General features: G+C 44.2%; 1 protein-coding gene across 1 annotated transcript; it reads right to left on the reverse strand.

Moving 5' to 3' along the window:
- Window positions 1-2,652: 2,652 nt before the first annotated feature.
- LOC117031013 (mammaglobin-A-like) lies at window positions 2,653-5,562 on the reverse strand. Its single transcript, XM_033121290.1, has 3 exons — window positions 5,451-5,562; window positions 4,902-5,089; window positions 2,653-2,862 (listed from the first exon to the last, which is right to left on the reverse strand). The coding sequence occupies exons 1-3, from the start codon at window positions 5,503-5,505 to the stop codon at window positions 2,824-2,826; spliced, it is 282 nt and encodes a 93-aa protein (XP_032977181.1). The 5' UTR covers window positions 5,506-5,562; the 3' UTR covers window positions 2,653-2,823.
- Between the last annotated feature and the right edge of the window lie 6,097 nt (window positions 5,563-11,659).

The raw sequence follows: 11,659 nt of genomic DNA on the forward strand, positions 1-11,659 counted from the left end.
TTGAAGCATACTGTGGTGCAGGAAATGTTTTCAAAAGAAAGTGATTTCTAGTTGCTTGCCTAATTAAACCGTGACTGGAAAATCATTAAAGATCATTTCAGTGACAATGTGTACCCTATAGCTCAAAGGGATTCAAAGAATCAGGTGACATCACTACTACAAACTCATTCTTTTTGTATCTGCACATTCATGTGACAAGTATTTTCAGTATTTACATGCTTAAGGTGGAAACCATGAATAAAATTTCCTCATGTTAGTAATCAGTAATGTAATCCATGGATATATAAAATTAAAGAAGGGCCTCTTTCTGTTCATTGAGAGACGCATTTAGCAATCACATGATACAGTACATAATTAAGAAGGATCAAAAGTGCCCGTGTCAGGTGTTTATCTAACATTGTAAGCATCGGACTGGTACCCAATATACCAATGTACTGCATGTCATAAACTTTCCAAACCCACTTCATCCTTCATCCCTTGCCGTAGTGCACTGTAGATCCTTAGGGATTGATGCCCTGAGGTTCATCCAGGAAACGTGTGAGATGATGCACAGCTGCTCGCTGCTTCCACAGACCACCTGCCAGAAGCCCTCGTCCACCGAACGCGGGCTCACACTTCTTGCTATCAGCTGTGAGCTGCCAAGGGAGGCCCATGACGTGGAAAAGGCTGCTGGACATCAGACATTGTTTCCTTCATCTCGTTCACCAACTCTTGCCATGAAGTGATGGTCCTATGTTATGTCTTTTGGTTCCAAAATAAGAAGAAGAAGGAAGAAAAATATCAGAAATCATGGTTTCCTCCTGCATTTCCATAGCATTTCTCCTGTGTGCCCTGCCCTACTCATGCAGATCATAGTGCTTGGAGTCCTGACCAGGTACCATTGGGACACAACCTGGAGTTCGGGGACACACTCCAAACGGAAGGGAATGTGCAGGTCCTGCTCTGCTGAGCTTCAAACACGGCGACGAGCAGGAGTGGTTTCATTAGTCCATTCACCTCCCCCACGTCACATCCTTGTTTTGGGGGCCAAACCCTCAGACTCGCAGGACACTCTTGGGGAGATCGGCAGGTTGCCCCAGAACACTGCTTCTCTAAATATGTTTCTCCCGCACCAGCAACGTCAGCACCAGCCGGGAGCTTGTATGAAACGCAACTTCTTGGACCTCAGTGCAGACCTATTGATGAGAAAGACAAGGGTGGTACCAAGAAGGTATCTTAGCAACACTTCTAGGTGACTCAGTCGCGGGCTGCATTTCAGAATCAACACCTTTTAGCATCTCACATCGGTTGGCCAAGTGCACCTTAATCTGTGTTTCCTGGAATATTGGTCCAGGGAATAATTTAAGCTGACACCTATTTATGAAAAAACTAAAGAGAGCTCTAGGACCCTGGAGTGTCCTTCCTCCTGGAATACTCATCTCCCAGATGCCTCACACTCTCTCCCTCACCTCCTTCATATCTAGGCCGAAACGTGACGACTATAGTGAGCCCTTCCCTGTCCGTCTTAATTAAAACCGCACCCCCACCCTTCCCCCTCTCCTATTCCTCTGTGGTCTTTCTCACCTTCCAATATACTTTTTAATTTATATCTTTACTTGCTTCATTATTTTTCTCCCCTTGATAAATATAAGCATCCTGAGAGAAGGGATTTTTGGTTTTCTTCTCACTGATATATCCTGATGCCAAGAGCAGTGCCTGATACAAAATGTGTGTCCAACAAGAAGTTCATGAGTGAATGACCGTGATTGAAAGAGTTGCTCACAGGAGGACGCAGTCAAAGGATGGACAGTGAGGGAAACAGTGAGAAGAACTTGTGTTCTGCTAAGGATCGAGATTCTCTGAGGCTTATGATAAAGGAAGGAAACCATAATTATGGAATCTTACCTAACAGCCCACAAGGGCTGGAGAAGTGATAGATCTGAGAGTGTGAAAGGGATGAAGCAGGTGTGTATGTGTCCTATTCATTGATTAGCGCATCAGTGGCCACTGCCATGGGGACACAGACAAACAAGCGTTTTTCCTGAGGTTTGGGGTTATGGGCACAGAGGGTGCCCAACTGTGATGAAAGATTTTATTTTTTTTATTTCTTTTTTGTTTTTTTTTTCTTTTCACAAACCCTTGTGTCGAGGGCTGACTTTCAATAGATCTCAGTGAGGGAGCTGCTAATGAGAGATTCTAACAACCCGGTTGAGGCTGTAGATCCAATCGTAGGGTGCAGACAGGAGTCATCCCTGCCCTGCCTGAGTCCCCTTTCTCGCTGCTGTTCCCCTCCCTGCACACTCGGGCCAGGGACACAGAGAGCCCGGTCATGGTGAGCAGGGCTCAGCTTGGACACAGGGACTGAAGGACATGTGGGATGTTGAGTTTGACGCAGCCACCAGGACCTCAGGGCCTGAGCGAGGCACAGATCGTCTGGGAAGATGGGGGTGAGAGGGGAGGAAAGTCACTTTCCATAGAAGGGTCGATGTTGGGCTACAGGTGGTAAGGAACAGCGTGCTGCTCAGAGTCTGCAGTCCTGCCTCTGTGAGCTCTTCATGGATAATGGGGTGTGAGTGTGTGTGTGTGTGTGTGTGTGTGTGTGTGCGAACACATGCGAGTGTGGTGTGAGTCTCTCTAAAACCCTCCATTTTCATCAGATCACAAGAAAGAACGTTAGGTTTGCAGATACTTTATTGAAATGACAATGTATTTGAGGTTTCAACAATTGTCTTGGCGTTTTCAGATCAAAAGACAAAAAACAGAAACATAAGTTGTGGTTTCTACCAATAGATACTCCGTTGTGATCATTCTCTATAGTCCTCTGAGCCGAACGGTTGTGGAAATTTAATATTCAGCACACCAGACACTGTTATATATTGTTTGCTGGAAAACAAAACAGAGACATCACCTCCATTCTAATTCCTCATAAGAGGAAAATCTGGAAAACCAAATATTTCTTTCATTGTTTTCCTGGATTTGTCTACTCACATCTGACATTCAAGAAAAATAGCACTGCCAGTAAAATCAGAATTACCTCGTCATTTATTCTATTGTTCATGAAACATTAATTGGTAGCTAAGAGGACTCCTATTTCCAGGTCTCTCCAACCCCCAACCCCAAGGGTACCTTTAATAATTTTATCAGTATGCTTCCTGTTCTTTGAAATAAGGTATCTAACAAAATTATGCAGTGTTACCAGTTTTCAATATGTCGGCTCAAATACGATGACATGTGAATGTTTAGAGCTCCTGTATGATCTCACATGTTAGAAATAGAGAACACAATCTGATGCTTCCACCATATCCTTTGTGGGCCACAAAATATCGGAGATGTGCACTCTGACATATTTGTCTAATCTAGGGGTTTTTTTTTAACTTTTATTGGGGAATATGGGGAACAGTGTGTTCCTCCAGGGCCTATTCGCTCCAAGTCATGTCCTTTAGTCTATTTGTGGAGGGCGCAGCTCAGCTCCAAGTCCAGTCGCCGTTTTCAACCTTTAGTTGCCGTGGGCGCAGCCCACCATCCCATCCGTGAATTGAACTGGCAACCTTGTTGTTGAGAGCTCGCACTCTAACCAACTGAGCTATCCGGCTGCCCCTAATCTAGGTTTATAAACAAAATATTCCTATACAGCAGTCGTTCCATTTTTGAAAAATGCAATTATTTTAAATGCACATGACACATTTTCACCATTTTCAATACACGGTTCAGTAGTGTTAAGAATATTCCCTTTGCAGAGCAACCAGACCCCAGGACGTTTGCATCTCGCTAAAGTGCAACTCCAGCCCCGTTAAACACTCCCAAGTTCCTCACCACCCAACTCCTGAAATCCATTACTCTGCCTTCTGTTTCTAAGACATTGGCTACTCTAGAAAACTGACGGAAGTGGAGTCATGCTATATGTGTCTTTTTGTGACTGGCTTTTTTTTTTTTTATCATGTCTTCAAGGTTGTTTCATGTTGCACCCTGTTTCAGAATCTTCCTTGTGACGGACACTTGTACGTTTGATCTTTGGCAATGCTTCTAAATTGTCTACCCTGGGGTGTGTTAAGTGTTACTTTAGGATACGGAAAAAGTCTCCGTGAAAACTAAACAAATCTGTCATAATTTGAAAGATTATCTCATTGTTAAACTACTGATTTTAATTTTAAACATTTCCCTCACCCGTGGTGGGTTCATACCCATGATCTGCACGTGTCGTTCATGGGTCTTTAATTAATGGCCAGGGATTCAGTCTTTTATACTAACAAATGTGGATTGCTTGAAAGTGCACTTTAGATTGTGTTAGTAAGATATGCGCATTGTTAAGATATGTAAGGGAGGTGGGGGGTGGGAGACGAGGGTAAGGGGGATCAAATATATGGTGATGGAAGGAGAACTGACTCTGGGTGGTGAACACACAATGGAATTTATAGATGATGTAATACAGAACTGTATACCTGAAATCTTTGTAATTTTACAAACAATTGTCACCCCAATTAAAACAAATAAGATATGTGGAATAATCCTTAAAACGAATTGTCTGGACTCTATTAGAAAGTCTTAAATAGTCTTATTTGACTATTTGATCTACAAACAAGTAAAATTTATTATTCAGATCACTCGTACAAGTGAAGGAAGGTCTTCTTAAGAATCAGATATTTTCTGAGCTGAGGGTTAGGGGAGCTTTTGCCCAAGCGATTTCCCCCCTCTTGGTCCTTTTCATTTATCATTCACTAAGGATTCCACAAAGTGAAGAGACAGAGCAGCACTGCACCTTGGATGGCTTTCCTGGTGTCACAGTATTATTCACACTCACCAGCAATGGAAGTCAGTGAAACAAAGCATGGTCAACACTTGCTTTGGCATAATTAGTGACAAACTTAGAACCTGCTTGCTCTGTCTAGTGGATTCAAAACACTTAAAAAAGAAATCGAAATTACCACAATCACTTGGATGTTTTCCAGAGTTTTATAATCCTGGTCAAGAAAAGATTGCTTCATTTCCTTTAGTGCGTTTGCAGTGTCTTCATCATTTACGAACTCTTGAAAATCCTCGACGAATTGATCAACGCCCACTTCAGAAGACACTAGCTTATCTACCATTTTCTCAAAGAGCGGGCAGCCAGAACCTGGATGGAAGCATGAAAAAGTGGGCTCACTTACAGAGGTATGAACGCCGTTTTGGGCGTAGCTAGGGTGTGTCATCTGACATCCCAGTAGAGACGCACATTCAGAAAGATTATGGTCAACGGTCTTGAGTTCTCACATCTAGGAGAGTAAACTCAGGATCTGGGATTTCCTTCAAGCCCTGACATTTGTCTCCTTACACCCCCGTCCTGGCTTCCACAGCCCAGAGAAGCCAAACACACGAATAACGAGGACCCTGGAGAGATGAGAGGCTCTGTGCTGGGCTGTGGGGAACAGGAGGTCGTCCACAGGGGCCTTGACAACAACCTGTAAGCAAAGCCCGCCCTCCTTGTCAGTGCTCACCTGCAAAGCAGGAGACGGGCAGGGCGATCAGCATGAGGACTGTCAGCAGCTTCATGGTGCAGCGGCGGCTGTGGGCTGGTGACTGCGGTGTGGCAGCGAAGAAGGAACTCGCTTTGGAGCTGAGTGCCCTGAGCTCCTCCTTTTATTCTCCTGGTGGCCATTGTCATCCCTCCCCTCAATGAGGGAAGGAGTCACAGGATGCACCTGGCACTGGGCCAGGAAAACACACTGAGAAACACCAAAAACCCAGCCAGCCTGTGATCTGTTGGTAGAAAGCAAGGAGACTGACTTTTTGAACCAAAAATGACTTTGGAACTGCAATAATGGCACATGACAGTAGTTGCAATTAATTCAGACATGCTTGCTGAAAAAAGGACAAGCTAATTACAACATTGTGAGCCGTTTTGTTTCACTATTAGGGTGGTTCATTATGTCCCCATCCTCCTCCTCCTCCTTTTTTCTTTCCCTTCCTCGTCTTCGTGTTGCTTCTCTTTTCCTTCTCTATCTTCTAGGTACAAAATGGTTCAGACCCTGTGTGTCTGTTCCTCCTGCTTCAGGCAACACCTGGGCTGGGTGCAATACCTCATTCCGCCTCTGGGAGACAGACCTCCCCCGCCCACAGAGTGGAGTGGGAAAATATTCAAGTCTCGCCTGCTTTGAAGACTGTTTTTACAAAGAATATCTCACTTATATAAGTAAATTTCCTGAATTTAATTATAAATGTAGAATTAAATTTCGTCCATATTTTGTTAGCTTTTTGATGTAGCTTACCTCTCTCTCACTGGGGAGACAAGGAACACACATACAGTTGACTGTGAGATCCAGGGAAAGTGATGGTGTAAAGAGCAACAAACAACGTGTAGTGCAGCCGTCCTGTAAAGTGGTCCAGGCAAGCATCGGAGCAGGGACTTTGAAGCTTGGAGGGTGAAATACCGGGGAACATCTGGGGAAGAGTGTTCTAGGTCACAGAACAGCAAGTACAGAGGCCCTGAGAGCACATGGCACTTGGCAAGGGAAGGGAAGTGTGCCAAGTGTGTCAAGAGAGGGACAGGACAGCCTCACAGGATAGAAAAGCCACATGCGTTTGAGCAGGGACAACATGAAAGTAACTGGAACAAGAGAAACAAAGTTGGCTTACGTTGAACAAAAAAGAAATGGCTGAGAGAGCCTGAGAAATGAGTCAGCAGTGAATTCCCTGTGAATACATTATTCTCCGTCTGGATTATTTGGGACTCCCATTTTTAGTAATTCAGGTGGAGCTTAAGTTTCCAAGGACACTAATGAACTAGGATGAAGCTAGAAAGAGAAAAGAAGGTCACGTTCTTATGGGTGTCCCCTCAGCCAGCTGACCATTGCTGGGCACTTCATTCCAAAGGCAAGTGAAGGACTTTAGCGATGAAACGGGCAACTGTCTCCGTGAACGGGATTTCATGAGGACTCCGCCTGGTGCCTCAGTCATTACGGAGCAGCCCTGTCACCTGCTGACTCACTGAGCCCTTCACAGCTTCTTACTCAGGAAACAAAATCCCACCTCATGTCCATGAGCGCACCGTAAAGTGTGGGTCTCTTTACCTCCATGTTTCCTGCAAACACATGAGGACCATTCTCAGGTGAATCAAATACAATAACTGCTCACAAAAGCTCCTGTAAAAGCATCGGTTGAAAAATGGAGATGGAAAAACCCAAAAGGTGAGAATGCCTGTATTGCTGGCCTGATTTTTTCCTCCTCCCAGAAGCACCTTCACTCATGTCCCCAAATTCAGAAACTAGAGCAGTGAAGTAGCCTTCGGTGTCAGTGTGTGTGACATTTACTGATCACCCTCTGTGGTAAACCAGACGCAATAGTCTTGGACGTGGAGGTGAATTATTCACAGATTTTAGTGTGAATACCCTTGTCTCGGTTAGAGATAAATGTCAGGTAGGAGAGAATTATATTTGGCCTGTTCTCAGGCTCGTACAAGACCTGAGGTGAATTCACACTAATATTTTGCTCATCTGAGGCCTTGCCATCCTTAATAAAAGTGGTGACACTCAGTGAGAGCCGTTTTTTCTCGGTGATTCATGCATTGGCACAAAGCCTATAAAAGAGTTCTGCAAATTAAATGATCCTTGAGTTTCTATTAATAGTGAGTCGTATAAATCAGTCCCATGGTATTTGGGGACAAGATACCTTACATTTCTTCTGTTTCACTCATTCTGTACAACTGGTTCTGCCCTGCGCTCCTGGGCTGTTGGCACATTAACCTCATGCATGTGCTTTGGACGTGAACCTCTTCTTCCTTAAGATCAGGCCAAAGCCTACAAATTGGGTGGGGAGGTGCTTTCCCCGGCCAGAGACTTCAGGAAAGGCTGAGGTCTTGGGGACATCTTGATGTCCATCGTTCACGGTTTCCAGGCCATTCCAAGCACAGGCGTCTCCCATGCCTTGGGGCACACTGGTGTGGAGATGTCACAGCTGTGTCCCTTTGCACCATGGAAATCGTCCTATGGATGTCATGAGGCCTGAATGAGTAACAGTGAGGAAGTCCTCAGAACAGAGCTAGGCACAGAGGAGGTGCTCCGAACATGTCAGCTCCAGCCAGTCATTTATAACCTGAGAAAGGTGTTCTGATAAACCTTGAAGGACTTCTGGGACCATTATAGATCACTGAAAAGTCTGCTTCTACTTCGCATTCTCTAAAAGGCCTAGAGACACCATGTTGCGATGTGAAGCAGAAGGCCTAAAGTAGGAAATAAATTCTTTTTTTGATCCATGCTTCCTGGATTCTTTTTCTGACCCCTTCTTGAGGAGTCTTATTGAGATAATTTACATAGAAGTTGTTTCTTGAACATATTCCACATACTTTTGGCCTGTTCATCTTCTCAATATCCACCTCATACCTCTGTTAGTAGTTTTCCACATTCAGTAAAACATGAACGGCAAACAATTGTAGAGCACTTACTCGTTGAAGGGCACTGGTAACTGGCCTTTTTATCTTCACAGAAACCCAATGATTAAGGGGATGATGACATTTATTCACCAAACAGGGGCACTTTGGAAGATCAAAGACGTCACTACCTGGACGGAGTGCCAGGACAGCAGCAGGAACCAGGTTTCTTGTGAGCAAACTGAGACGTGAGGTCACCCTCCCCAGGAGGTGGGCATCTCATTTCTCCCTAACTGCAGACAATGGGACAAGAGAGGTCAAGTAACTTGACCAAGGGCACACAGCTAGGGGGTGGCAGAGCCAGTAAGGGGCCAGGCTTCCTGGCTCGAGAGGCCCTCTCCACACTATCGGCCTCCTCAGCCTGACCCTTGTGGACCTTCACTGGATGGTTCACATGGGTCCTGTGACCTTGATCTGCACAACTGCCCTGTGTGAACTCCAGCTTGATTTCTGTGCAGGCCGCACAGTTTTCAGCTCAAGGCATTTGCTCCCTGTGAAGCCCCTTCTCCACTGTCCATGTCTCAGTCCCCCTGGGTTGACCTCCTTATGCATTCCTGACGCCACATCAAAGACAGCCTGCTTCTTATGTCCTTTCCTGGCCCCGAATCTCTGGGGATCTCCTTCCCAAGACCCCATTGCTCTCCGTGTGCACGTCTCTCCTGGCAACCAGGCCCAGGCCTCTGGCTCTTTCTCCGTGTTGTGGTCCTGTAAGGGCGTGACCTGGCCCTCTGGTCTTTGTGTGACAATAGTGATAGAAGGTGCTTAACTAATGATTGTGTAACTGCTTATCAGGACGGATTGTGAGTTATTACATGTTTTATTCTTGGGTCTATTCAGACAGAGAATGTCATTTGTAATTAAATGTCTATGGAAGGCAAGGCTCAAACACAACATCAAGCCTAACCCAGGCCTCAGCGTGACATCCTGGTGGTACCACCACGTTCTTTATGTTCCTGGGGAGGACTTCGGAGTCACCACAGGGAGGGCGCAGGTGACCACAGGAGGAAGTTGGAGACCTATTATCCCGGGACTGAGCCACCTCAGTCTTTCTGTTCCTGAGAAGTAAACATTAACTTGATCCAATCTAACTCGGATTCTTCTAATGACTTGGGACAGGGAGCCGGATTTGGAAGCTGAGCCTGGATCAGGAGTCACCTCCAGCTAATTCTCCTTGGCTTCTTCACCAACACCCTGAACTTTGCATGACTTACATTGCCACAGAATGTGTGGTTAAATATGTGATCTCAATACACATGTGAGAACTCACATGATTTATTAGGTATCTACTGAATTAAGAAGTTCCCCTCCTCTTCCTGCCCACGTTTTCTAGCTAACTGTTCAGAATGTGAACCCCTGGCCCCTAGGACCATTACAAGGGGAATATGGAGAAACTGATATAAATGATTTCACGGCTAGAACCATGATTCTTGCTGCAGCTCCTTCCTGCACGTTCTTTCTGAAAGGAAAATCTTTTTCTTTAGGCCAATGTCCAAAAGGTCACAAAAATGTGTTTTGATATAGGAATGAGTGGGCTATTCAATTTCCTATTCTTCACTTCTGGGAAATGTTCTAGTTGTTTGTTCTTGGTGACTTTCTTCCCACCACAGTGTCTCTCAGTCTAGAGGGCTATTAGATGGACATACTACATGGAAGCTCTAGCATACTTTTGTTTCTCACATATTTGTGTTCTTTATCCTTCCACTACAAATAAATCACTCTTGTTACACATATTATTTGTCTTCCAACTCCTTTATTATCTTTTCCAGCTGTCATATTTCTAATTTTTCCAGAGCTGCTTGTAGTTTGAATGTTTATTAACCATAAAGAGAATAACAGATCTTAGTAATTGAGCTTTCTGAAGACCCAGGAAAGTGTCCCACGAGCGAACAACACTGGCCCAGGAACCTAGACCAGTCTCAAAAGAATATGAATCTATTTAGAACTTTCTTGTCTCTTTATCTCTTCCCATTCTTAAGCCCTAAATCTGTCAGAAAAGATGGTTATCCGGTGGGATAGAAGAAGGGAAGTAAGGAGAGCAGAGAAGGAGTAGTCTTAATTGTCAACCATTGTGAACTTTTGATTCTTATCCAGGCCAGGATACACTAATCTCTAAAGGGAGACGTTGACCTTCATATCACAGGAATGGAGAGCCATTGAGAGTTGGCTTTAAGTAAGCTTGTGACAAATCCGAGCTTTGAATCATATCACTGTATATGAATACAATTCTGTATGCAGTCAGCTAGATTGGAAACATGGGGATAAATAAAGATAATTCAAATGAGCAAACCTTCAAAACTTTTATCTCCAGTGAGCTTTTTCTCAGAAGGTGGCAGAGGACATGCTCCACCCAAAAGAATATTGTCATCCAGAGTAAGATGGATGCAAGGAGAGGACATCTGAGAAGGAGAGCCTGCAGAGACAGCAATTATGCCTGTCCAGGGAAAGCATTAGAAGCCTCAAAGGTAACGTCAAGAGACCCTGCAGAAGTCAATCCTTTGTTCTTGGTTAACTCGGTTTGTGAGCCTGATCCAGAGTTTCTAAAAAATTACTGGCATCTTCAACAAAGGAAACCCAGCCTGCCAATCGAACAGGGAGCTGCTCCAGAAATAATTTGACTGTCAGATGTCAACACTCTGGGAGAGTGTGTCCAGGGAAGGTGCAAACACAGGCCCTTCTGTCACCTACAGTTAACTTCCTGCTGCCTTTCAGAGAGCCACAGACTGTGGAGACTGTCAGTGTGCTTTTGGTAAAATATACACAACATAAATTCACCATTTCAACCTTACTTAAGTGTACAATTACTTGCATTGAGTACATTCACACTGTTTTTTTTTTATTGTGAATAATCAATAATTACATATTTTATTTTTTATTTATTTATTTTTATTCTTCTTTTTATATGTTTTTTATTATTTTTTAATTAATTAATTTCTTTATTTATTTATTTATTTTTTAAATTTATTGGGGTGACAATTGTTAGTAAAATTACATAGATTTCAGGTGTGCAATTCTGTATCACATCATCTATAAATTACATTATGTGTTCACCATCCAGAGTCAGTTCTCCTTCCATCACCACATATTTGATCCCCCTTACCCTCATCTCCCACCCCCCAACCCCCTTACCCTCTGGTAACCACTAAATTACGTTCCCCAGATTAATTTTCAAAACCGCATGGCCATCTTGTGGTTACTGATTGTTTTCTAATCCCCTCACCTTCCCCTTTACCCCCACCCCCCCCGCCCATCAAGCAACCCTCAGTTTTTCCTCTTTGTCTCCAA

The sequence above is a fragment of the Rhinolophus ferrumequinum genome, chromosome 11, assembly GCF_004115265.2.
Source record: "Rhinolophus ferrumequinum isolate MPI-CBG mRhiFer1 chromosome 11, mRhiFer1_v1.p, whole genome shotgun sequence".
Taxonomy (NCBI): Eukaryota; Metazoa; Chordata; class Mammalia; order Chiroptera; family Rhinolophidae; genus Rhinolophus; species Rhinolophus ferrumequinum.